The sequence below is a fragment of the Phocoena phocoena genome, chromosome 3, assembly GCF_963924675.1.
Source record: "Phocoena phocoena chromosome 3, mPhoPho1.1, whole genome shotgun sequence".
In the NCBI taxonomy this organism is placed as follows: Eukaryota; Metazoa; Chordata; class Mammalia; order Artiodactyla; family Phocoenidae; genus Phocoena; species Phocoena phocoena.
Window position 1 is genome coordinate 75,897,893 of NC_089221.1, and position 25,038 is coordinate 75,922,930.

General features: G+C 37.1%; 1 protein-coding gene across 2 annotated transcripts in view; it reads right to left on the bottom strand.

Moving 5' to 3' along the window:
- Positions 1–25,038, bottom strand: part of ARB2A (ARB2 cotranscriptional regulator A) — a 384,523-nt gene that overhangs the window by 124,296 nt on the left and 235,189 nt on the right. For both annotated transcript variants that reach the window (XM_065875007.1, XM_065875008.1), the window contains 2 exons: positions 23,011–23,127; positions 15,206–15,290 (listed from right to left, as the gene is read on the bottom strand). In XM_065875007.1, coding sequence (XP_065731079.1) covers positions 15,206–15,290; positions 23,011–23,127 — 202 coding nt within the window. The remainder of the gene's footprint in view (positions 1–15,205; positions 15,291–23,010; positions 23,128–25,038) is intronic.

Sequence of the window (25,038 nt, forward strand, 5' to 3'; positions counted from 1 at the left end):
ATATACACTATTGTTACTAAGTATAAGACAGATAACTAATGAGAACATACTGTATACCACAGGGAACTCTACTTAATGCACTGTGATGACCTAAATGGGAAGGAAATCCAAAAAAGAGGGGCTATGTGTGTCTGTATAACTGATTCATCTTGCTGTACAGTAGAAACACAACATTGTAAAGCAACTATACTCCCATAAAAATTAATTTAAAAGAAAGACAAAGTGAGACACTGAAGATAAGTTAGGCCGTTAAGAAAACTCAGTAAGTGTAGATAAGGTACATACAGTAAGAATATTAAAGTTGTAACAAATTGGAAAAAGAGTTAGTCACATCAGTGTAGTCACTGGAAAGAATAATTTATTACTCTATGAGATAAATTCACAAAATACATAAAATAGCACTGTTCTGTAAAGGAGATAAGACAGGACAGCTATTTGTGAATAACGACATGCTTTTACTTATAAAATACGTAGAGAAAAACTAGAATGTAGCATATTGCCAACATAAAATTTCCCTGATTTTCTTAATTTCAGATTAAGATGATGAAGGACTTTTTGTTGTTGTTGTTACTTCATTTTGTTGCTGTTCTTTTTGTTACTGTAAAAAATGACTCTGCTGTGATATAATTGCTGCTTAGAAATAACAGCTCGTGACACAAATATGACACAACCCACATAATCAGACTACAAAGAGCTTTAGAGTACAGAGAGAAAAACCTTTCCATTTTATTTTGTAGATCTGTGATATTCATGACCAATGAACTTCCTGTGCCATAAAATAATACTAAGTATAAAAACCCTACCGCCTTCACCAGAAGCCTTAAAGATTTACAATATCTGTATAAGGCAGGAAGCGTGGTTGAGTTGAGCAGGGCTGAGTTGAAAGGCATTATGGTGATGAGTCAGGTATATTCAAAGATAGTCACAAGTAGATAAAGTTGAACGGTTCTTGTTATGCCAAGCAGGATTTAAACAAACTTTTTAGCTGAGTTTGCCCTTGTTACAGAAGAAAAGCTTTAAGGATGTTCTTGCATTGATTACTCTAGTCAGGGCGCAGTCACCGTCTTCTGCATTCAAATTTGTACTCTGCTTACACTTTTAAGCAGGAGATACACAACTTGTTGAGTGAAAAAGTTTTCTATTACACTGCACAGTAAAATACACCTAACAGAAATGACAGCTTACGACCAATGAAACCAGTAATTTAGGATGTGACATGGGCTCAAGAGAAGTAAATGAGAAGTAGAACAGAATTTTTGTTTATAGGATGCAATTCTTTTAGGTGCTGTGAGAATTATTTTTGTTAAGGAGATTCCAAATTAGTTGATTTTGGTGCCATTACCATCATTAAGTTTGGGGCCTCTGTGAATGTCCCTGGAATCTCTCTAAGAAACTATGAACTGAAGTAAAACAAATAGAGTGGTAGAATTTCTTGTAGTAATTTAAATTCAAGAATGACACTTGTCTTTTATGACTGACAGAAAAGTAGATGAAACACAAGGAAGAAACTGATGAATTTATAGAAGTTTCTCATAAGGATATGTTCTAGGGCAGGGGTCATTTGAAAGGAAGACAATGTGTGAAAGAGCCGATAGGCTTTCAGGGAGAGTATGGAAGAATAGGACACTAGCAGGAAGGAGAGTGAAAGGGAAAGGGTCAGTGTGGAATTTAAGTAAATTGGAAGAGTGAAATACGGAGAATGCTGAAGAATAGGAAAATTGAGGAGTTTAAAGACCGTACTTCTGTAGAAGATGTACTGGGAGGCTCTGAGACTCATGACGAGACATAACTAGAATCAGGACTTAGATAATCTAGAAAATAGAATGAAGCAGGAGAGAAATGACAGAAAGTTTTTAACTCTCAAATATTGAAAAGCAAAGAACAATTTCTCTAAAACTATGGTACTTGATTGTTGGGTAAAATAATTTCTAATAATAATAACAGGAAGTTCTTGCTTTGCACGGTAGTGTGGGACTATACAGAGGACCATACAAGCTGAAATCAGGCAAAGTGATCATAATAATCAATGAAAAAAAACTACAGTTGTCCCATGACCTTTTTTTTGTCAAAACATTAAAAGTCTTCTTACTGTCAGCTAAAAATGAATAGGGTCGGGGAATGAAAAAAAGAGTAAGACTAATTGTACTTAGTACATTACACTTCATCTTTAAAACATTAGAAACAATGAGAATTAAGATGCTTTATTTCTTTGTAAAAAACTTATTAAGAGTAGTTTGAATAGTGCTTGCTTTCTTGTCATATAACTTATGATACAGTTCAAACAAATCTTTTCTATGCCTTGGCTAACTTTCACACTCCTAGTGTGGATCAGCTTCCAACATTTTACCCTTCAAGCTTCCAATGTCATGAAATATCTCTGAGAGTTCATTTGATATGAAGTGGTTTTTTTTGCCAGTATCACTTCCTCTGGGACATCTTCATCTTTTCGTCACAGTGCTTTCCAATTTCACTTCCAGCATTTCATGTGTTTGCTTCACTTTCATCTTTGGCCAGATCTCTCTTCTGACCATCCTTTTTTTTTGCGGTACGCTGGCCTCTCACTGTTGTGGCCTCTCCCATTGTGGAGCACAGGCTCTGGATGCGCAGGCTCAGCGACCATGGCTCACAGGCCTAGCCGCTCTGCAGCATGTGGGATCTTCCCGGACCGGGGCATGAACCCGTGTCCCCTGCCTTGGCAGGCGGACTCTCAACCACTGTGCCACCAGGGAAGCCCCCTGACCATCCATTTTTATAAAAACAGATAGTGCTACTGTGTATGAACTGAATAACAGATATGCAGTGTTTGGTCAGTGACAGATTTTGAAAAAAGGGATATAATTGGTCATTGATCATGATGTGCATCTGTTTATTTACATAGACAGTTGTACTTAATGCAATTACTAATAGTTAATATATTGTGGTAACTGAAATTCTGAACCTTGTTTCGGGGGGGTTTGGTGTTATTTAACTAAACTATGGTAACTGAAATTTGTGTATATTATAACGGTGCAAAGCGAGGACCACCTGTATTCATTGAGTTGTAACCATATGCCAGGTACTATTTTAACAGTCCCATATGGATTATTTCACTTAATTCTGACCATAACCCAATAAGACTGTACTAGTATTATCCTCATTTTATACAGAGTATGACTGCAGATCTTCGTCTGGCCATACTATAGAATTAATTCTCCACACATTTAGGAGGATACAAATTTCTCACAATCATGTTAAATCCAAAGCTCTTCTTCATAAATGCTGACTTAATACCATTAAAGAGTTTGAAATGACAAGTAACACATTCATTTGAAACGTATAGCTAGAGTAAAAAGTCAGGGTCTTATAATAGTAGGGAAGGAAGGTGGACACTTTGAGAAGATGCACTAGCTCTTAGATAGTAGTGGGGTACCATTTAATAAAGTGAGCTGTTAGTGAACTAAGAGTTACATTTGGGTCCTGAAGGAGCTCATAAGTCCTTAACCTTTCTCTTCACCTCACCTATTTCAATGATCAACCTGTGATTAGGAACCAAGAGAATCTCTGCAATGGATAAAAGACTTTTTTCCTAGGAGACTGTGAGTTCCTTGAGAGGCAAGAGTGATATCTAGCAATCTTATTTATTTATTTTATTTTTGGCTGCGTTGGGTCTTCGTTGCTGTGCGTGGGCTTTCTCTAGTTGCAGAGAGCAGGGGCTACTCCTCGTTGCAGTGTGCGGGCTTCTCACTGTGGTGGCATCTCTTGTTGCGGAGCATGGGCTCTAGGCACGCAGGCTTCAGTAGTTGTGGCTCACAGGCTCTAGAGTGCAGGCTCAGCAGTTGTGGTGCACGGGCTTAGCTGCTCCGCGGCATGTGGGATATTCCAGGACCAGGGCTCGAACCCGTGTCCCCTGCATTGGTAGGCGGATTCTCAACCACTGCACCACCAGGGAAGCCTCTCTAGCAATCTTTAAAGTCTAAACTAGTGCCTAGTACATATTAAGTACTCAATAAATCTTTGTACAATTAAGGAATAAATATTTACAGTTAGTTTCTTACCCCAAGAGAACCAAGAATAACTCAAGTTTGAAGTAAGACATGGGATTAGGCTCTAATTTCAGGGGAAATTAATTAAGTCAACAACTAATCAATTAGTAAAAATAATTAAATTTGGATTTTCTAAAATTTAAGCTTTGCTGCCAGTGTTGATTTTATATGCTTGATATTATTTCTGAAGTAAAGCAAAACCAAATAATGCTGAGGGATTATTCCTTCAAAAGAGAAGTGCTATAAAAATCTAAACTACAATGGTTATGGAAAACTATACTTTTTATTATAAAATTCAACCTGCATATCATCTAGTTCCACAAACAGCTTTCCCACATATTGGTTATATTTAATCACTTGTATCTGTGACCTTAAATTAACAATGTCTTATTTTAAATTTAATCACTATTCTTCTGGAAACTAAGCAGGAAAGGTGTGGCTACTTTGCCACACAAATTAAAATGGAAAGAAGACTCAATTTCTTTGAAGGCAATTTATTAAAAGGAAATTCAAAGTAAAAACTTCACTTTGGTCTTTTAAAATGTCTGAAACTAGCTAAAAACAAAAGAATCTCTAAGCCAATACTGATTTTAGAAATTTATTAGAAAATTTCAATTTAGGGTCTCTTACAAAAGTCTCATTTATAAAGATCATTGCTATACAAAGCTTAAAATGATATGTATGTTTATTTGCCCAAAATTTTAAACAAGTAACTTCTATAATACTTTAGAAATTAAGAAATTATGTAAAATAACTGAATTTTGTCAAGGATTGTACCATGAGATTATTCAAAACATGCATAAGCTAGCTGGTACATGATTTCTTTATTTATTGGTATAACATATTGAATACTTGGGGTGAAATATGTATGGTTGAAGGGGATATTATGATAGAGATAATATGAATGGAAATACTAGTACCAGTTCTCAAAGAATATTTAGATATCATATATCAGTTAAACCAATGTTAATACCTAAAAGCTGAAGTCATTGATCAAATTATGTTTAAAATATTTTTCATTAAATAAAACTATTTTCCTTTAAAGAAGGACTATATTTTAAGAACTATGGTAAGACAAAATCTTTTAAAAATATATCCCTGCTTTAAAGTGCTGATAATCAACTTAGAACATGTTAGGATTTTACAAATGGTAAATACTTGACCTATCTATGGTGCCTAATATTCTCTTTGCATTTTCATTTCAGTAACACAGAATATTTAGTTTAGAAGTTCTGAATCACTACTAGAAAGCAATGCAGTTTCTCTGAAGGGGTATGTTTTGGGGGTATTTTTGCCAGCAGACAGATTTATCACTGGTGACTTGATGTCTGTCTGTGACAAGACAGAGCAGGCAGGGAGGGTGTAGATGGGAGGCACATATCACACGGTTGGTCAAAGAGAAGTGAAGGGCAGTGGACCCAGGCAAACCACACAGGTCAGGAAGGGGCAGGCAGAGACGGTGGGCTGGGGGAGATGTGATTCCATAGGCTGCAGAACAAAGAGTCTCTAGGTGGGGGACAATGAAGCCAGGGAGACACAGAAGACAAAAATTATAAGAAAAGAACCACAGATAGAGACTAAACGAGATGACAGAGGGAGAGTCGGAGAGCAATATACAGACCCAGGGAGAGCCATCCAGAGCACTGACCCAGAAAGCTGACAGAGGAAAGGAGAAAAAGAGGACAAGTGAAGCACAGACAGCCATGGAAGGTGAGATCAATACTTAATATCTATTTTAAAAGAACGAAGATCTCTGTCTTAGGTATCACTGGTCCCGACTTACTTTTCTAACAACTAGGGACATAGCACTAAGAGCCATGAGACACTGCTATGGGGACTGTAAAAATAATCTCTCTCACAAATTAACTCATAACTTAAACAATTTTCAAGTACAAATATAAATTCATATTATTTGGTTATTTATCCAAAAGCATTCCAAAATAATTAAAACCTTTTTATCTTTAAAGGGAAAAGTTAGCTCAGTAAAAGGAGAGTTGCCACCTTTACTGCCAAATTCTTTGACGAATTTTTCACAAATTGGTTCAGAAAGCTGTAAAAAACATGGTGGCTATTTTTAATTTTTTTTTAAAGTGAGATTTCTGGAGTGAGACTACTTTTCACTGTGATTACTGGAAAACTGGAAAAGTCAAAAATCACAGGATAATATTGGACCTGATTAAGTATATATATATAATCAGGGCAAATATTGGTGATCTATATAAATATCATTCATATAGTTAGATTATTTTAAATGAGTATTTGATCAGTTATTTCCCCAAAGTACCTGATTCCAGCTAATTACAATGAATAATTCGCTGAAAACACAAGAATTTCTAGTGGTCAACTTTCAGAACACTCATCCCTAATATTAACTAATAATTATAAGGTAGCACAGAACAATGAATAGGGAAACTAACCTATGAATAACAGCTACAGTAATGAACAAAAACTGCCTGAAAAGTGCTATTTAGTTAATGAAAACACCACTTAAAGAATTAGAATGTATACCCTTTGAATGGAAGAAAGAGGAGTGCTAGAATTCTTGAGCAGTACATGTAGTCAAAAGTGGTACGGTATCATATATGCTAAGATGTCTTGAATTTTAAAGTCTGTTTACAAGGCAAAGTATAGATTTTCAATTACCTAATTAATTTGAGCAACTCAATTTGTCTATACATTCTGAATGATACATTTTTCATTGGTATCTTTAGAAGGAAGTGATTATTCACTAATAAAGAAAAGATATAACTCCTTAGTGTCATTTCCTCAAGATATGTTTTCAGCAATAAAGTGAAGTGAATATTTAGCAAATATTCAGTATTTTAGTCAGTGTAAACAGTCAGTCTGGATTATTTAAGCAAAGAAAAATTAGGGTTCCATTAATGGCCCCTTTCTATATACAGAATAAGACAGGATCATCTAAATACAGTAGTTTTCAAGTTTAATTCTTATCTCCTAAGATATCTACCTTGGTTCTTTTTTTCCCCTTTTTTTCTTCTTTTTTTTTAAACCATTTATACTGTTAATTTTCTAAATTTTACACAGATTTACATCAAGTGTTCTAAGTAAGCTGAAATAAAAAAGAAAAAGCTATCTCAAGCCATGACAAAGGCAAGAAAAACTGAGATGGATACAAGTTTGGGGAGGGAATATATTGACAGGAATCAGAGATCTAGACCGCATAGTTTTTTTTTTTTTTTTTATGCGTTACGCGGGCCTCTCACTGTTGTGGCCTCTCCCGTTGCGGAGGACAGGCTCCGGACGCGCAGGCTCAGCGGCCATGGCTCACGGGCCCAGCCGCTCCGCGGCATGTGGGATCTTCCCAGACCGGGGCACGAACCCGTGTCCCCTGCATCGGCAGGCGGACTCTCAACCACTGCGCCACCAGGGAAGCCCTAGACCGCATAGTTTTAATGAATCTAGGTTCACGTATTTCCTTAATGGTAGGTGGAAAGAGCTTTCCATCCTGTGTGCCTGGTACAAAAGGGTCACAGGTATGTGAAAATACTCATCCTCTCACCCTTCAGGTCAGCCAGGAGGGGCTCTGTCCATTCAACTCTGGACATAAGCAACCTTCTCTTATGTCAAGGTTGCTTATGTCCAGAGTGCCAAACAAATGTTATACTTTTCTGTACGTGTTGCTTAAGGAAGAGTGGAGTAACTTTAATAACTTTCTGGTAACTATGCTTTACGGTTACCATAAACCTTAGAGGACTGGTAAAGTGGATCCGATGAGAAGGTCAGGTTTTCAAGAACCCAGAACAAGAGACTGCAGGGAGGACATAAGGGTGAAGATTTCAGACCTAAGTAGATACTCTGAAGTCTAGGAAAAGGATCTCTAAAGTCAGATAGGCAAATATGTACTGTCTTTACCAGTGGGAAACGCAAGAAGATCAGGACTAGAAGGGTCATCTTCTCAGAGAGGCCTTCCCTGGCCACCTTCCTAAAAATTCGAATCTGTCCCTCCACATAGACACACTTCAGGTCCTTTCTTCTTGTTTTCTATTTCTCCTACCAATGACCACTATCTAACATACTACACATATACTCTCCTTACTTATCTTGTTTATTACTGTCTGTATCTCCTACTAGAATGCAAGCTCCACGTTGGGACCATTATCTGCTGTAATTCACTGCTATGTCCCTGGCATCTGCAGCAATGTCTGGTCCACACTGAATTATTGTTGAATGAATGCATAAAGACTGAAAGCATATACCCAGACAGGCAGGGAGGGAGCACATTCGGATGGCGCTGAAAGTATGTGGGCCTGAGCAGCAGTACTTATCCACACCTAGGCCCAGTTAGAACCCACCTGGCAAAGAGTGGACTGTCAGTCATAGGCCAGCCGAAGCAAGCTGTGTCCAGACTTGTAAGAAGTCAGAAGATATCAGTGCTCTATAACCTTGTCTGCTTTCAAACATTTATATTTTGCTTTCCTTTCACCCAGAAGAATGTCTGCTCATACACAGTTAAAAATTATATTTGTTATTTTGGGGAAGCAACACACCACATAAGATCATTTCTAATTTCATCTTTACTGCTACCCTAGTTTCTTTCAGCTTTGTCTCCTGATTTCTATGTCCTACTGAACATTTTTCTTTTGACTATTAGTCTTCCTTTTGATTTCTCCATTATATTTTCTGTCTTTCTGTGACTACGGTTTTGTGACCCTTACCCATGTCACAGAGAACATAGGAAAACATGAATAACTAAGTTATCTGTTGTTTAAAAATAGAATTGGAGACAAGAAAATAGAAGGGAAAATATTTCTGCAAATGCTTTTTCCATTTCTACAGGATTAAAATAATCAATAATCGCTTTTAAATAAATGACAATTTTAAATTCTAAAATGACTAATGAGAATATATAGTGCCACATTACATTTTCACAGTGCCTTCCTCTTGATGAACTTAAAATATCCCTCCAGATAATAAAAAATTTTCCTTGTAACATTTCATAACATTTCTATAAGTGAGGCAGATATTTACTGTTGCCATTTTATAATAAACATAAACAACCAAAATGTGAGCTATACAATAAACATATATCCTATTAACCTATTATATGTTTCTCTGAATAACATGTTTTCAATGCGCCGATTTTCACTAGTACGAAATACTATTAAAATAAAGAAGTGGGAAAAAAAAAAAAGAAAAAAAAAAATAAAGAAGTGGGGGAACCAGTCACTTGGCACGTATTCAAGATCCCTCAAATATCCACCGTTCACTATATGTTATAATAACTGAAAAGTCAGACTTCATTTTGAGTACAATATAAGATATAATGCTGACAATTCTTAAGTGTGGAGTTGTCAAGTATTACATTTGCTTTCAAAAGAAAAATAAAAACAATGTGACTGTACTGAAAATAATTATCAGTGTATTTTAAGTACAATTAAAAAATTTTATTATACCTGCTTTTAAAATATATATGCACAGGTAAACAACATTCATAAAATAGAGATTTTATGAGCATTAGATCTATTTTGGGGGTAAAGGGAAACATATTTAGTAATAAAGGAAAAAATTCAATATTAAATGAGTATGTGTTTTTACAGGTAATTTCATTGCTTTGACCATGAAACGTCAGTCAAAAGATAAAAAGCAAAGCATAACAAGAAAAAAAACTTCGTAATTTAGAAATCTAGAAAAAAAAAGCCTTCACTAAATTGAACAGATAGTCTGGACATCCATTACTAACCTGTGGTCAGTACACATAGAAAATTTCAAATAATCTTAACAGTTTAAATTATAGTAACAGGGTTATTAATCAGAGAATTTTAAGTCTTTCAAAGGTACTTAAACAACGTTTGCCATTTCTACTTGAATTTCCTGCCATCACCTCAAATATCATTATCTCAATTAAGTAGGTCATAAAACAATTTCATCATTTCTTGCCCATAATTGATTTCCCCCTCCAGCTCCCCTGTACTTCTGGTAATGACATTTTCATTATCCCAGTTACTTTTCATCGGAGCTTATCATTGTCTTCTCCCTCCCCTTAGCTTCCACATTCAATCTGTTTATCATCAAGGAGCATAGATTATTCCCAAGTCATATTTGTTACAGCTCTCCTATCCTCTCTGTTCCCACTGCCACCACTCCAATTCACACCATCAACCACATATACTGGCTTTATTGTCACATCCTGCTGAGTCTACTGCCTCCGGCTTCTTGCTCCTGTTTTTTATTCATTTACTAAATTAATCTTTAAAATTCCATTTTTATCATGTCATAATAATGTTGATCATGTCATAAAAAATGTTCAACATTTTTTTAGGACTCTTTGAGGGAAATCGCTGATTTTGATTGAAAACCTGTTCAATTTTTATAAGTAGGCATGGAAAATGCTGGGGGTACTGGCCCTAACTGTTCTCTCAATTGATGCAACCTAGTGTTGATGCCAGATTCAAAAGGGGCAAACTACCCACTGGCAGAGGGCCAGGAAACAGTTTTTTTGGGGGAAAAAAAGTCATTATAAGCTATTGTTCACTGCTATGTCCCCAGCTTCCAGAACAGTACCTGGAACATAATAATTGCTCAATAAATATTTGAGGAATAAATGGATGCAGGTTTCCCCTACTATCTGAAAGTAGAGTAACTCCTGTGAAACCTTTCGTAAGCCAAAATGATGTAAAGTGAAGAAGCAACTACCTTAGGGCACTCTTGCTAGTGGATGCCCAAAATAAATCGAGATAAGGCACGGATGTTTACATGCGCAGTTAAGCTATGGCAACTTGATGTTGAGATGCAGAGTGTAGTTCCCCGAGAAGGAGCTTAGTGGTGCCACTCTTGCAGCTCAGGGTACTTGCTGCCTCTATAACGGCTCCCTGAAAACAAATGCTGAATGCTATCTTTGCTTTCGCCTTTCTTCCTAAAAGTAAAAATCCTCTTTGGATTTCCTTCTGTTAATGAAAACAGGTACTAATGCAGGTCTTTCATAAAAGTGAAGTGGCATAAAGTAAGCTTTCATAAAGTGGGGGACAACTGTGTATGCTGCGGAGTATACATGAAATCTCCTTCTGATTTAAGCCAAATTTGTTGGAATAAACACCCACAGGAAATAGAAGGTTACAGAAAGTAGCAAGTTCTGTTCTACGAAAAATATGGTCAGAGAAGAGCTGAATGGTATAAGCTTAAGTATAAGCTCAGAGAAGAGCTAACGACTTAGTATAGGATCAAATGAGTGTGATAAAGAAGAAACAATATCTTATCTTTGGTAAACTGTACCACAAAGTCTAATGAGGTAGTGGAAGAGAAAGGGTAGGAATAAATTGTCTTCAAAGAGCATTTTAGTGCCTTTTTTTGAAAGAGTTGCTCTTAAACCCTAAGGTATCAGAGAAAAGAAGAACCTTACAAAGCTTTAGTCTCAAAAAAAGTTAAGGTTTCTTTCTGCTTAGGCTTGAGCGACCACCAGAGTTGAAGTAAGCCTGTTGTATTAATTATCTACCGATGTGGAACAAGTCGTCTCCAAAATTCTCCAAAATGTGCTCAAAACAAAACACATTTATCAGCTCCAGCACCTGAGGTGTGGCTTAGCTGGATGACTAGCTCAGGGCCTCTCACAAGGCCACAGTCAAGGTGTTGGCTAAGGTTGCAGTCATCTCAAGGTTCAACTGGGAGGGGATCCTTTTCCAAGGTCACTCTCGCGGCTGTTGGCAGCCTTCAGATCCTCACTGGCTCTCAGCCAGAGACACCGATTCCTTACCACATAGGCCTCTGCATGAACAGCTCACAACGTGGCAGCTGGCTTCCATCAGAGGGAGCAAGCAAGAGAACAAGCAAGAGCCTGAGATCTGCCAGCATTCACTGGTATTACCATGCTCCCCACTATCCTTAAGCAGTAGGCTTGACAGAATGGTGGAATGACTTTTTGAACAGTTACGGTGCCTGGTTAGGTGACAATACCCTGTAGAGCTGAGACAATGTCCTCCCAGGTGCGTTATGTGCTCTACATCAGCCTTTAATACACTGTGATGTTTCTCCCAGATCTAGGAATGAGGAGTAGAAATGGGGCTGGATTCTCTTCTCATCACCCTTAGTAATCTACTAGCAAAACTACTGCTTCCCATTCCCATGACTTTAGGCTCTGTTGGTCTAAAGGTTCCATACGGAGGAATGCTTCCATGAGGTGAATGATTCCACTGAACTGAAAGCTGAAACTGCCATCTTGCCACTTTGGAATCCTTATACCACTGGATTAACAAGCAACAGAGAGTGTTACTATATTGGCTAGGGTGATTGATCCTGATTACTAAGGAAAAACTGAGTTGCTACTACACAATGGGGGTAAATAGGAGTGTTTGTAGTGCAGGAAATTCTCTAGGTCATCTGTTAATGTTTTCTGTGATTCGTGTCAATAGAAAACTACAATAATGTAAGTCAGGCAGGATTGCTAGTAGCCCTGACCCTTCAGGAATGAAGATACAGGTCATCCCACCAGGCAAGAGACCATGACCAGTTGAGGTGCTTGCTGAAAGCAAAGAGAATATGGAATGAAGGTAGTTATACATACCAGCTACAACTACATGACCAGTTGCAAAAATGAGGAATGTAATAGTTATGAGTATTTCCTCATTTTGATATGAATATATATACTAAATATTTTTGTTTTCTTCTCTCTTATTCCCTTAACATCTCATGTAAGATGTGTCAATAGTAATTAGCTTTATCTCTCAGTATTTAAACTACAGGATACCAAAGATGAGAAGAATGAACTATCAGCCAAGGACAAAAAATGGGCTTTGTATCCTCCTTTTCAGTGTGTTTTCGATTGTACACGGGATAGTTGTATCATGTTAGGTGGAAGCAAGACTTCATTAATGTCTTCGTTTGGAGATTTTCTGGTTTAAGGAGATGTATACGAGTGCCAAGTTGACAAGGGGTGAAATGTGGAGGCTCTGTAATGTGGCAATTTGGCTAGGCTGAACTACATTTCCCAGAATTCCTTTTCAATCTGTGTGTCTCTAGTTAGAATGGTACAAAAGGGAGACTTCTGTGGGAAATTTGGAGAGTTAAAGTGAAGCAGCAACAATTTCAGGCTCACACACGCTGTTTATCTGCTGGTTCACTTGGTGGCACAAGGCAGTGGTTACCAGGACAAAGGGTACTGGCTTCTAAAGGACACCCACACCACCAAGGACAGAAGCCACAAGAACTGACATGGGTTTAAGTCCATCTTCATGGGCTCCAGCTCATGCTTATGGGTTCCAGCTCATTCTTGCTCTCCACCCCTTTACATAACATCTTCCCTTAACAACTGTCTGCTCTGTAGACTAAGCTCCAGCATCGCTTGCCAAGTCGACATTCTTATAGAGACTGCGTAACCAGCTCTGATCAAATCCCAGGTCAAATCTCTGTAATAAATCCTTTACTATACATAGTCAATCCTCATTATTTGTGAATTCCATATTTCTGAATTCACCTACTTATCAAAATTTATTTGTAAACCCCCAAATCAATACTCATGGTGCTTTTGTGGTCATTTGTGGATATGCACGTGTGCAGCGTGGTAAAAAATTTGAGTTGCTCAACACACACATTCCTAACTAAGGTGAAACAACGCCATGCTTCGCCTTCTTGTTCCAGTTCTTGTACTGTAAACAAGTGTCCTTTTCGCAGACTATTTAGTGCCATGTTTTTCACATTTTTGTGCTTTTGTTGGTGATTTTGTTCTCCGAAATGGCGTCCAAGTATAGTGCTGAAGTGTTAAGACAGCGATGTGTCTTATGGAGAAAATAAGTCCCATTAGGGCATGAGTTACAATGCTGTTGACTGTGAATTCAATGTTAGTGAATCAACAATATATATTAAATAAGGCGTCTTTAAACTGAAACACACATAAAACAAAGTTATATATTGATTGGTCGATGAAAATGTGACCAGAAGCTTGCAGGAACCTAACCCTGTATTTTCCCTAGGAGTGATGATTCAGTATTCACTAATTCAGTGTTCTCAGAGACTTTATAGAACATAATCACTGATAATAAAGACAATATATTGTAATTAATGTACACCACACACACACACACACACACACACACACACACACACACACACACTGTAGCATATATATCACCTAGTAGTCTGTTGCTCTGACTGAACCCTGATTGACAGACCTGAAAGGTTTAGTTATAATGATAGTGAAGCTCAGTTCAAGTTTAAGTTTAGGTATTAATGATGGTGAAATTTAATTATAATAAAAGTTCTTTACCTAGTAGTTGAACTGTTCTCCAAATTATTTCCTTCAAATGTGTAAACATGTACGCAACTTTGCTTAGCGATTAGCTATCTCTTATGGTTGTTATATGAGGTAGTTCATGTTCAAAACTTCTACTCATTCTCTGGCATCTATGACCAAAGCAAACCCATTTCTGTTCTGTAACATAACCAGACACCACTGCTCAGTTTGTGTTTACTATCAAAATTGTGAAAGCCCAAATCAGAAAGTAATGAAAAATGTCACTCCTTCCTCTTACCTAGAGATTAGAGACTAAAGTAATCCACCTTTTAGGATGGAAATCAATGCCACTCTTCAACTGTCTGGAGCTCGCCTGCTTCCTCAGGTGCTCACCCCGCTACCTCTTTTCTTTCAGTGGACAGGCCAGTCTTGTCTTTGCCCCCTATGAGTATCTTCCGATCCATTCCAGCCCTTACTCCTTATACTGCTCTGTTTCTTTTGCCTAGAATACCACCCTGCATGTCCTCCTATAATCCAAGTCCTATCTAACACACAAGGTCCAGCCAAAATCTTTTACATGAAAAACTTCTCTAGACTCTAGGCCACAGCAATGTCTCTTCTCTGAACTCACAGTCTTGACTGCCTATTGGATCACTGAATTGGTAATCAATCAGAGACAAATACTCTGAGATCCTGCCTAATTTTCCTTGTCCTAATTTTCCATTTATGTACATCTAATCTCCCTAAGCTTCAACAGCAACTGTCTAAATTACTCTCACGTTGTTTCACCTATTCATCTTTACGGAGTTTGATGGTAAGCATCTTCAGCTACTTAATGCACTTCTGGTAGTAGGTCAGACCCATGCTGTATGTTACCAATAATTCATTCAAAGATTCAAGGCAGAACAAGATGCTTAATTCACAAAATAGAATTCCACATTTCATTAGCATATTTTTTCACCTTAATAAAAAGCACTCTATACATCTCTCATCAAACACATACCTGCTGAGACTCGGGGACAGTCAGGCAGCATGGACTCCACTGATGTGTCCAACGGCTCTGAGCTAGAGACCCAATTACAACAGTTCTGCAATGTAATAGAGACAATGTTCTGTTGAAACATAATTTAAGGCAAGACCAACTTGTTAGGCTGTAGAGATTAAGTTATCCTATACAATCAACCACTATAAGTATACTCTATTTTCCATACTCTGTAAAAAATTCTCTTATGTAAATAGTCAGTAATTATTCATGACCAATAGGACTGGAAAAGAGTTCATCTTCTACAATTCAGCAAGTTATCTGTCCTGATATTAAGAAGACATGTAACCTTCTGTGAACTATGATGCAATATACTCATAAGAGAAGGCTAGGATTTTAATTAAAAGAAATTGAAAAGGGTATCTATTTTTAACTTTTAGATGGAAATAAATATTAATTTGAACATGTGAAAGAATAGTGATATTTTAAAACTATATTCTTTGTCTTTGTAATACTAGAGGAAATAAATTTTGCAATTACTCCTCAAAATCTGGCCCATATAAATCTACTATCATTCAATTTTTACTTCAACTTGGTTCAATGAAGGCTGTATCAAACAGTTCAAAAGAAACACAACCTGGTGAATTGTAGCTGTGTGTCTGAGGACACAAAGGCTTCAATATTAAGGATAAACTTCTAAGATAATGATGATTTACAACTCAGACAGATAAAATAAAAATAATCTATATTCCTTCCATACATTTTAAGTGTGTATTTGAAGTCTGGCTTTAAAAATGTGATTAACCTCATATGGCTTTAAAAAAATTTCCAACATACACGCGCGCACACACACACACACACATGCAGACAGACACACACACAAACACAATGAATTTCCAGACAGATTTTATTTTATAAGAAATCATCCTATCAATCATATTGGAAAAATCGCTGATTGCTATTCTGGTAAACAAGCATGTATTGTGTATTTTTAGATGCTTGCTGTCCTGGTTGTGCACCATGGAATCCGTCCTCACTGTGGAAAGATCCTTGACTGGTAGATCAAGTGTCTTATTGTATTTCCTTAATTCATTCTGTCTGGAAGAAGATGTCAGCTGTGTTGCAGTGAGGAGAGAATTTCAAAGGCCCCAGTCCCCACCAATAAAGGCCGAGGAACGGCTTTTGAATAGATTTGTCAAGGCAACCCTACTGTTCTGGGACCAGGGAGAGCAGGAATAACATAAAGGAAGGGTTGCTGTATGAGATTAGAAAGTGAAGTTCACAAAGCATGGCAGATTTTTGTAAGAAACAGTAGATCAATGAAACTATTGAACTGTGTGGAAAAAAAAAACCATGAAAACAAACACAACATCTAGTAATGTTCTTAACTGCTTTGCTTTCTCTCTTTTTACATTTAAAATGGATAAAATATTACTATCTTCATGTATTATAAAAGCTTGAGGGTTTAAAGTGGATATATATTCTATAATTTTCACTCCTAATCTTAATTAGCAGCTGAATGCAAAATTATACAATGTAAGGGAGAAGAAATTATAAAAGAAATAGGGTTTTAGAAGATATTTCGTACATTTGAAATAAATAAAATTAATATTACTATTGATAGAATACCACCTCAGAGAGTTCTAGATAATGCAGAAGATTAGCACACAATTAGCCAGCTTTTATATACAGTGTGACACTTGCTTGTAAGAAATGAGTATTCTCCAAAGCAGTGTCAAGATATGTAAATGGATGATTTGTTTTATCATTCATCACAATCCCTAATAAATTCAAAAATCATGACTTCTATAGGTACTAAAAATAGGTTTCCAATGATACAGGGAGATAGCTTCAATGAAGAATGACTTTCTCTTTCTCTCTCTTTTTCTTAAACAATTTAGTCTTTTCAATGACAGCAATTAGCTCTACCGACAGACAGGCAGCGATTAGGTATATATTTTAATTATTATTCATCCTAGTAGTACCTCCAAATCTGATGAGAGTCGGCTATTACCCAGGTGATATGTCAGTCTTAATACTGTTCACTTACACTTCACATATGTAAAACTATGTCTTATAGGATATTTCCAGTATTAGTAACAGTGATGGTACATTATAGTATTAAGGCGATTAGTCATTTTCTAACTCATCATTGACATTAAAAGCTGAACAAAATGGATTTTATCCAGGTCACCTTTAACTCAAACATTTAAAACAAAACACAGGTTTACATTTTATGATCCTGAAATTTCAGTTTTTATCTAGGCACATGTTTAGGCTTTGATCTCTCATAAAAGTAGGGTAGAAAACAAACATCCTATAATTAAAGTAAATGTGTCCAAAAGTTCTCTGCAATGACAAAGTACTGGTATAGAATTGTAAAGGTTTGATACCATAAGTTGACGCATACGTATGGTATGTGCATGTTTGTGTGACATTTCTATCCCACTGGGAAAAATATAGAGAGAAAAGGACAAAACAAGCTAAAAATATGTTTGCCATATGATAGAGTATAATGAAACAAAATAATGTAAACAAACTGGGAAATATATGTAAAGAAGGAAATATGAGAAAGACATACAGCCACTACATATGAATTCAATCTATCTGAAATTCCATCTTATCAAATGGAACCCCCTATTCTGAGATGTGTTTTTATAGTTTAGAAACCAAATCTCTTTTCACTGTTTTTCTAATGCTTATTTTATCCCTCTTCTCAATGCCCCAATTTGAACCCTATCCCAGCTCTTCAGTTGAGATGAACACTAGCTAAGTGTCTTGGATGACGACAGAAGCAGCCCACTAGGAAGGCCCTATCTAAACCCAGATCATGCTGGAGTGTGTTCCCAGACCTCAGAGATCTTATTCTCAGTTGCCCTGAGCAGACAACAAGGCATGCTGGACTAGAGGTACCAACAGAGCCATGCTTGAGCCTCAGATGCAGCCCCGCCTCATCCCGACCAACAAGCAGAGAGAAAGAAGCCCTTAGCCAGAGCCAGCAGATTGGGATGGATCCTGTAACTACAATTTCTCTGGGTCTGAGGGAATAAGAGAAAAAAAGGCAATACAGTGAGTGTCTTAAAGTTAAGTGTTTTCAGCTTTAAAGGTCTTTTACTCTGAAATTATGACTTTAAAATTAAAATTAAAACTTTAGGTTTTTGTGGTTGTAAATTGCCTTTGTGAAATCCAAAAGTTTGGGAGCTGTTAGTATAAACTAGAAGTGCCTATAGGCCAAAACAGTGCTGAGTGACTATTTAAACCAAGGTTGACAATATTTCAGTGTAGATATGAAATGAATTAAAACACTTTATAAAAACTTTACAACTTAATATACTATGTTTAAAGAGAAAAGTAGGTACTAGGTATTCCTGTGCCAGATATTTGGAAGTATTTGGAGATGCATGCTGCCCTGGTTGAGCGTAGATTTTTATTCATTTTTATGAGTTATAAATCATCAGTGTCTAGAGGTTGATGCTTAATATGGAAGGCATTGTGTCCTCCTCAGACAAGAACAACTACTACTTATCAGGTTGTGTTTCCAGGACTGACACTCAGAACTGAATGGTGATGGCTAAGGGTTCATGACTATCACGTAGAACCATACATCGGGCTTGGCTGGAGACTTTCAGAGGCCAGGGGTATGTCAGGAAATGACATTCACCCACTCAGCCATTTTTTTTTAATAAAAACTATATATTTAAGTACAACATGATGATTTAATATACATATACATAGTGAAATAACTACAGTCAAGCCAATTAACATGTTCTCCTTTACATAGCTAGCATTTTTCAGTGTGTGTGGTAAAACAGCCTGAAATCCATTCTCTTAGCAAACTTCCAGTATTCAAAACAGTATTATTAAATATAGTCATCATGCTGTACATTAGGTCTCTAGACTTGTGCATTCTATACCACTGCAATCTTTGACCAACATCTCCCTGTTTCCCCACCCTCCTGACACTGGTAACCACGATCCTACTCTCTGCTTCTGTGTACTCGACTTTCTAAGATTCCACATATAAGTGATATCGTGTAGTATTTTTCCTTCTGTGTCTAGCTTATTTCACTTAGCATAATGTCCTTCTTAGGTTAAGTGGGTTCATCCTTGTTCACTCAGACTTTACAGGCCTGGAGCCTGAGGTAAGAAGTTCCTTTCAGGAGCTGCCTTTGGTTACTTTCTACCTCTTCTCATGAGGCTGGCTTAGTATGTATGCTTGGTCTTTTGGTTGGGAGTATATTTCGTTTGGAATCATTGCCATAGTAGCCCTCTTTGACCTTCTTTCTTTTTTTTTTTTTAAATTTATTTATTCATTTATTTATTTTTGGCTGTGTTGGGTCTTCGTTTCTGTGCGAGGGCTTTCTCTAGTTGTGGCAAGCGGGGGCCACTCTTCATCGCGGTGCGCGGGCCTCTCACTGTCGCGGCCTCTCTTGCTGCGGAGCACAGGCTCCAGACGCGCAGAGCTCAGTATTTGTAGCTCACGGGCCCAGCTGCTCCGTGGCACGTGGGATCTTCCCAGACCAGGGCTTGAACCCGTGTCCCCTGCATTGGCAGGCAGACTCTCAACCACTGCGCCACCAGGGAAGCCCTGACCTTCTTTCTTTAAAAGAAATCGTAATTTTAAAGTTATACACTTAATACAAGAATACAGTACTTAACCTTCTTTCACTGTGCTAATTTTAAAAAATCAGCTTTCTATAGTAAATGAATACTTAACATCAGCAACTTTACCATATTAATTTAAACATGTTTGTAAAACAACAAACAGCTTTACTAATTTGTAGTACAACAAGAATGACTAGGCAATTTGTACCATTATCTTACTTCCACATTTTAAAGCAGTGTTTGGTGAAATAATGGAGCCAATCTGTTTGGTGAAATAATGGAGCCAATCATCAAGAGGCCAAAAGCACTGAGGCTTCATCTACAACCAGACTGGTGTTTTTATGCATAACGTGCCAGTTCAGCTGAGGTGTTTTTCTTGGCGGGGATATCTGCAAACTCTCTCAGTTTCTGAGCTGACTTTAAATGGAGCTGGAGTCAGCGAGGTGGTAGGGCAGTGGGCGGTGGAGGGCACAAAGGTTGCCCTGCCACGGCTTCTCCCAACACCTGTGCTCAAGACAACTGCCCTTTCTAATCGCTGAATCCAGGCTTGCTTGCTCTTCAGTATTTCACGGAGTCTTGCAGAGTGCACAGGGACTGAAAAGGAGAAAGAAGAGGGGACGCTGTTTCATCCTGAGTGTTGGGAAATCCTGGACTCTAACCTTGCTAAACCACACTGAATTCTCCACTAGGGGATCACACATTGAGGTGAGTTCCTGCAAGGACATCTGAAAGATATCCCTTTTTTTGCTCTTGTTTCAGTGGAGAGCTCTGAGCAGGGATGATTTCAAAGCCCCATCAACAATGATCTAATCATTTTTATCTCTGGGATCTTACAGTGTTTTCTACAATAATACAGTTGATTTCTTTATGTAGTACCATTTGGTTTTCAAGGGGTTTTCCTCTTGGTTATCACCTTTGATTCTCACAATAATTCATGAAATAGATGAAATCGGAATTATTATGTCTAGTTCACAATTATGAAACAGGCCCAGAAAGGCAGAGTGGCTTTCTAAAGACAGTAAGCCTTGGCAGAGTACCTGGTAGACCCAGGTAGTTCATTCTAGCTCCTTAATTACTGTTTTACCTAGTGAGTGACTAAGCCAGCATCATTATCAATACTCAGTTCTCCTAACCCCTTGTTCTGAATTACTTCTCTTTTGTAAGATATTTTGAATATGCAAATCATTCATGAAACAAAAGGAGAACAGTGTTCATCTAGCTTATATTATTTGGGGTGAAAAGGTAACAATAATAATAGCTGTGATTTACTGAACTTCTTTAAAGTGCCAACAACTGTGCTGTTTCCTTACATGCATTTTTTCCCAGCCATGTTTATAAGATAGGTATTATATTTTATAGATGAGAAAATTGAATCTCAAAGATATTAAGAAACTTGTCCAGGACTACACAGCTAGGTAAGTGATTGACCTGGGGTTTGAATTTTGGTACGTCATAACACAAAACTCTTCACGCTTCTTTATGCCTAAGGCATAATCAAGGGAATTGAAAGAACTAGGTCATTTATCAAATTTTATAAAATTTTCAAAAATTTTATAAAAGCTATGTCTGCAAAAAAATTATTGACAGCTTTGACAAAATTAAGATAAATTCAATTACTGCCTATTTCAGTCAGATGAAAAAATGCACAGATTAATATATGCTGATTTTTAGGGGATGCCTAATCCGATCTTAGAAATACTTAAAAAGTAAATCTAAATAAATTCTGTTATATTCGTCACCTGGAATGAGACATGAAGAACTCGCAATCAAAAAACATGATAAACAGGGATGCTTCTTGTTTGGGATAAGCCCTAAATTCTATATTGGCTGTGTGTGGGGGAAAAAGGTACCAACAGATCATTTATAAACCTTACTAGTTATATAATACTGGGAGCTGTTTATGTATCCATTTGGACCGATAAACTGCATAAGAAAGTACAGTCATAAAATACACAATATTTCTCTTGGAAGAATTTAGGTCCTTGGTAATGAAAATTAAGGATGTAGCTAAATTGTGAAACGAGAAAGGAGAAAAGTAATGTGGTCAGAAAACACCTGGGTGTTAGAATAGATTAAAAAAAAACCCACCTTTATATGTTCATTGTGAGGAGTAAAAATATTTTGGACTTCTGCATGATGAAAATACTTTTTCTAATGGAGAATAACAACAGTGAAAACAGATTGGGGATATGATAACACCACTAGGGGATTATATAGCCTAGTCCTTCTGTTTATTCAAAACTCTTTTCAAACATTAACTCTCTGGTCCTTATGGTGCACCATGAGGACTGGCAGAAGTTACTGTACCTATGGTGAGAGGTCAGCTGAATAAATACCTGGGTATTCTATTAAAAAAAAAAAACTGGAAGAAAATCAGGCAGGTCAAGCAGCTCATTCATATATAAATATAAGTATTGATCTGATTAAACAATTGCTAAAGCATGGCGTGGCTAATGTCAATTGCTTATAATATCAGGAAGGTGAATATAAGTAAAAAAGAAATTTCAGCTATATATCTGTAATAGGAATCAAGGAAATAATGAGCTGAAAGTTGTTTGAAAAATGGGAGCATGTTCAATGAGTCCTTGTAAATTCTCAGGTTCACAAGCCCTTAGGAAGCGTGAAAAAGCTTTCTTAGCCTGAGGCTGGACCATGACCAGCCCCTGGGTTTCTCCTAGCTCAAGGGTCTGCAAAACACTATTTCAGCTTTTCACTTCTTCTCCCCCTACTGGCAGCAGTGAGCCATCCATTTAAGAGGGGCACCTATCGACCACTTCTGAAGAAAAGAATGAGACAATGTATATTGGGCTTGTTTCTTGTAATTAAGCAGTACCAATGCTAAATACCAAAATTAAAAATCAGGGAATAATAACTTCCTAACAGGTCATGACCTTATTCAGCCAAAGTTCCTACTATATACTGTATGCATACATATATTCTATAGAAAGCCAAAAAAAAAAAAGAAAAAGAAAACGGGGATATTCTATAGAAAGCCAAAAAAAGAAAAAAGAGAAAGAAAAATGGGAGGAGGGCTTTCAAAAAAGTAGTCTTTCTTCAGAAGGGTTTCCTATTATTATTTCAACCATGTCTAGTTTTCTCTATTCCCTCTTTCTGCCTCCAGAAAGGGAATTTGGCGGTGGGAGGTGATATAAGTTAGTGGGGCTGCTCAAGATATAAAGGCTCACACTCATTCATCTCAGCACAGAAAAAAATCATCTCACCTCTCTCATCCATTCTCGAATCGTTTTGCCAGCTTCTTGATGCCACACATTGTGAACAGAGTCTGTCAACGCCACAGCAGTCACCTTACTTTTCACATCTGCTTCTCGTTGAATCATCTGTTTTTAAAAAGGAAAATAAAATATTGGCCACAATTTTTTTCCCTACTGGGTGCAATCTGCTTAGTCATAGATAACAGTAATATATTAAAAATGAAAAAGCAATATGCATCTCTTGCTCAAATTTACTCTTTTCTACACTGAACACATGCCTTATTCTTGTACAGAGGTGTGAAAAGACCTAATGTTTTCTTTGCAAAAGACAATACCACTTAAGTCTTAGAACTACGCAGCTCTATTATTTTCCACGTGGTTTTGACAATTCAAGGATTAAAGGCATCACAGGGGAAAAAAAGAGGAATCCCTGAGGGCTTCTTTTATAAGTTTCTTCTACCACGGCCTATTTCAGTGCTTCAGGGAGTTGTACCAGGGGTTCACTGTTAGCTACTTAGGACTAACTTCTGCTAATTTTTAGTAGATGGCACATCAGTAAAGAAAGATGTCTTTGACTTTTCCAATTTAACTAGCCTGCTCTTCACCATGGCCTTGTAATTCCTTGGTCTTTTAAATGACCACAAAGATCTTTCTCTTCAAAGATTATCAATGTCATTTTGCTTTCTTTTAGGCTGAAAAATGATTACATTTTAACTTGTCTCTATAGAATGTTATTTCTATAAAATTAAATTGTTCTAAAACTTAAAAAAAGAGCCACTTGGCTTGAAGAAATGGAAGAATTCATCAGTGGTCTGCAAAATAAAGAAACTGAGAAATAATAGTTCTAGATTAAAAGAATCATAAACATTCTAACTCTACTAACACTAGTAACTGACTTGACACAACAAATATAAGAAAGCTTAATAAAGAAAGTAGTTTCAATACAGTATCTAGTAGCCTTGAATTTTATAGCCATGCCTTCACTCTTTCTTTGCATCAAATGTCTTTTCTCCCTCTAAAAAAGAGCAATTTCTCTATCATTTACTATTAATTTATTGTCTATCAAAAATACGTTACTGCATTAAAAAAAAGGGAGAATTCTGAATGGTGATGAACACTCACACAGAAAACAATGCAAGCCACACTTCTGATACCAAATGATGCCTGTTGGCATTCTGAATTAAAAATGTCTCTCTCCTAAATTTCTTTAAACCCTGCATATGAACATCCCCTTTCACTAAATAGTACCTAATGGGAATCTAATTCACTGTTAATGCTGCCTCAGCAGCATTCCTGCACCTTAAATCTTTGTGCCTTGTGGTTTCTGCTTATGTAATGTGCAAATCTTAAAATCAACGTTGGTTATGAACACCATAATATTACTGCAAAACTTCACCTGGCAGTACCAATAATATTTTTTTTTTTTTTTTTTTTTTTTTTTTTTTTTTTTTTTCGGTACGCGGGCCTCTCACTGCTTTGGCCTCTCCCGTTGCGGAGCACAGGCTCCGGACGCGCAGGCTCAGCGGCCATGGCTCACGGGCCCAGCTGCTCTGCTGCATGTGGGATCTTCCCGGGCCGGGGCACGAACCCGTATGCCCTACATTGGCAGGCGGACTCTCAACCACTGCGCCACCAGGGAAGCCCTCAATAATATTTTTAAAAGCATAAAATAATACTCTAATTCAATACTTCACATTCATTATTAAGCAGTTTACTACCTGCTTCTAGATTTTATTTTAAAAATAGATTATCATTGGATTACAATGGCACTAGAATATAGAAATTTAAACTGACATTGGATAATAACCCCCCAAATTCCACAACAGTGAATCCACCTGGCTCATGAAGAACTTATATGTCCTTATTCTCATTTTCTAAACAGGAACACTTAGAGATCTAGGAAGATTGTTGTTGAAGTTACTAAATAAGAACACCACAGTCTTCTGGTAGTCTATGAATATGTCTGCATTTATAAATATTTGTGCTGAATTTTGTTTTGGTTGTTGTTGACACATGCTGACTTACATTTAAGGTGGC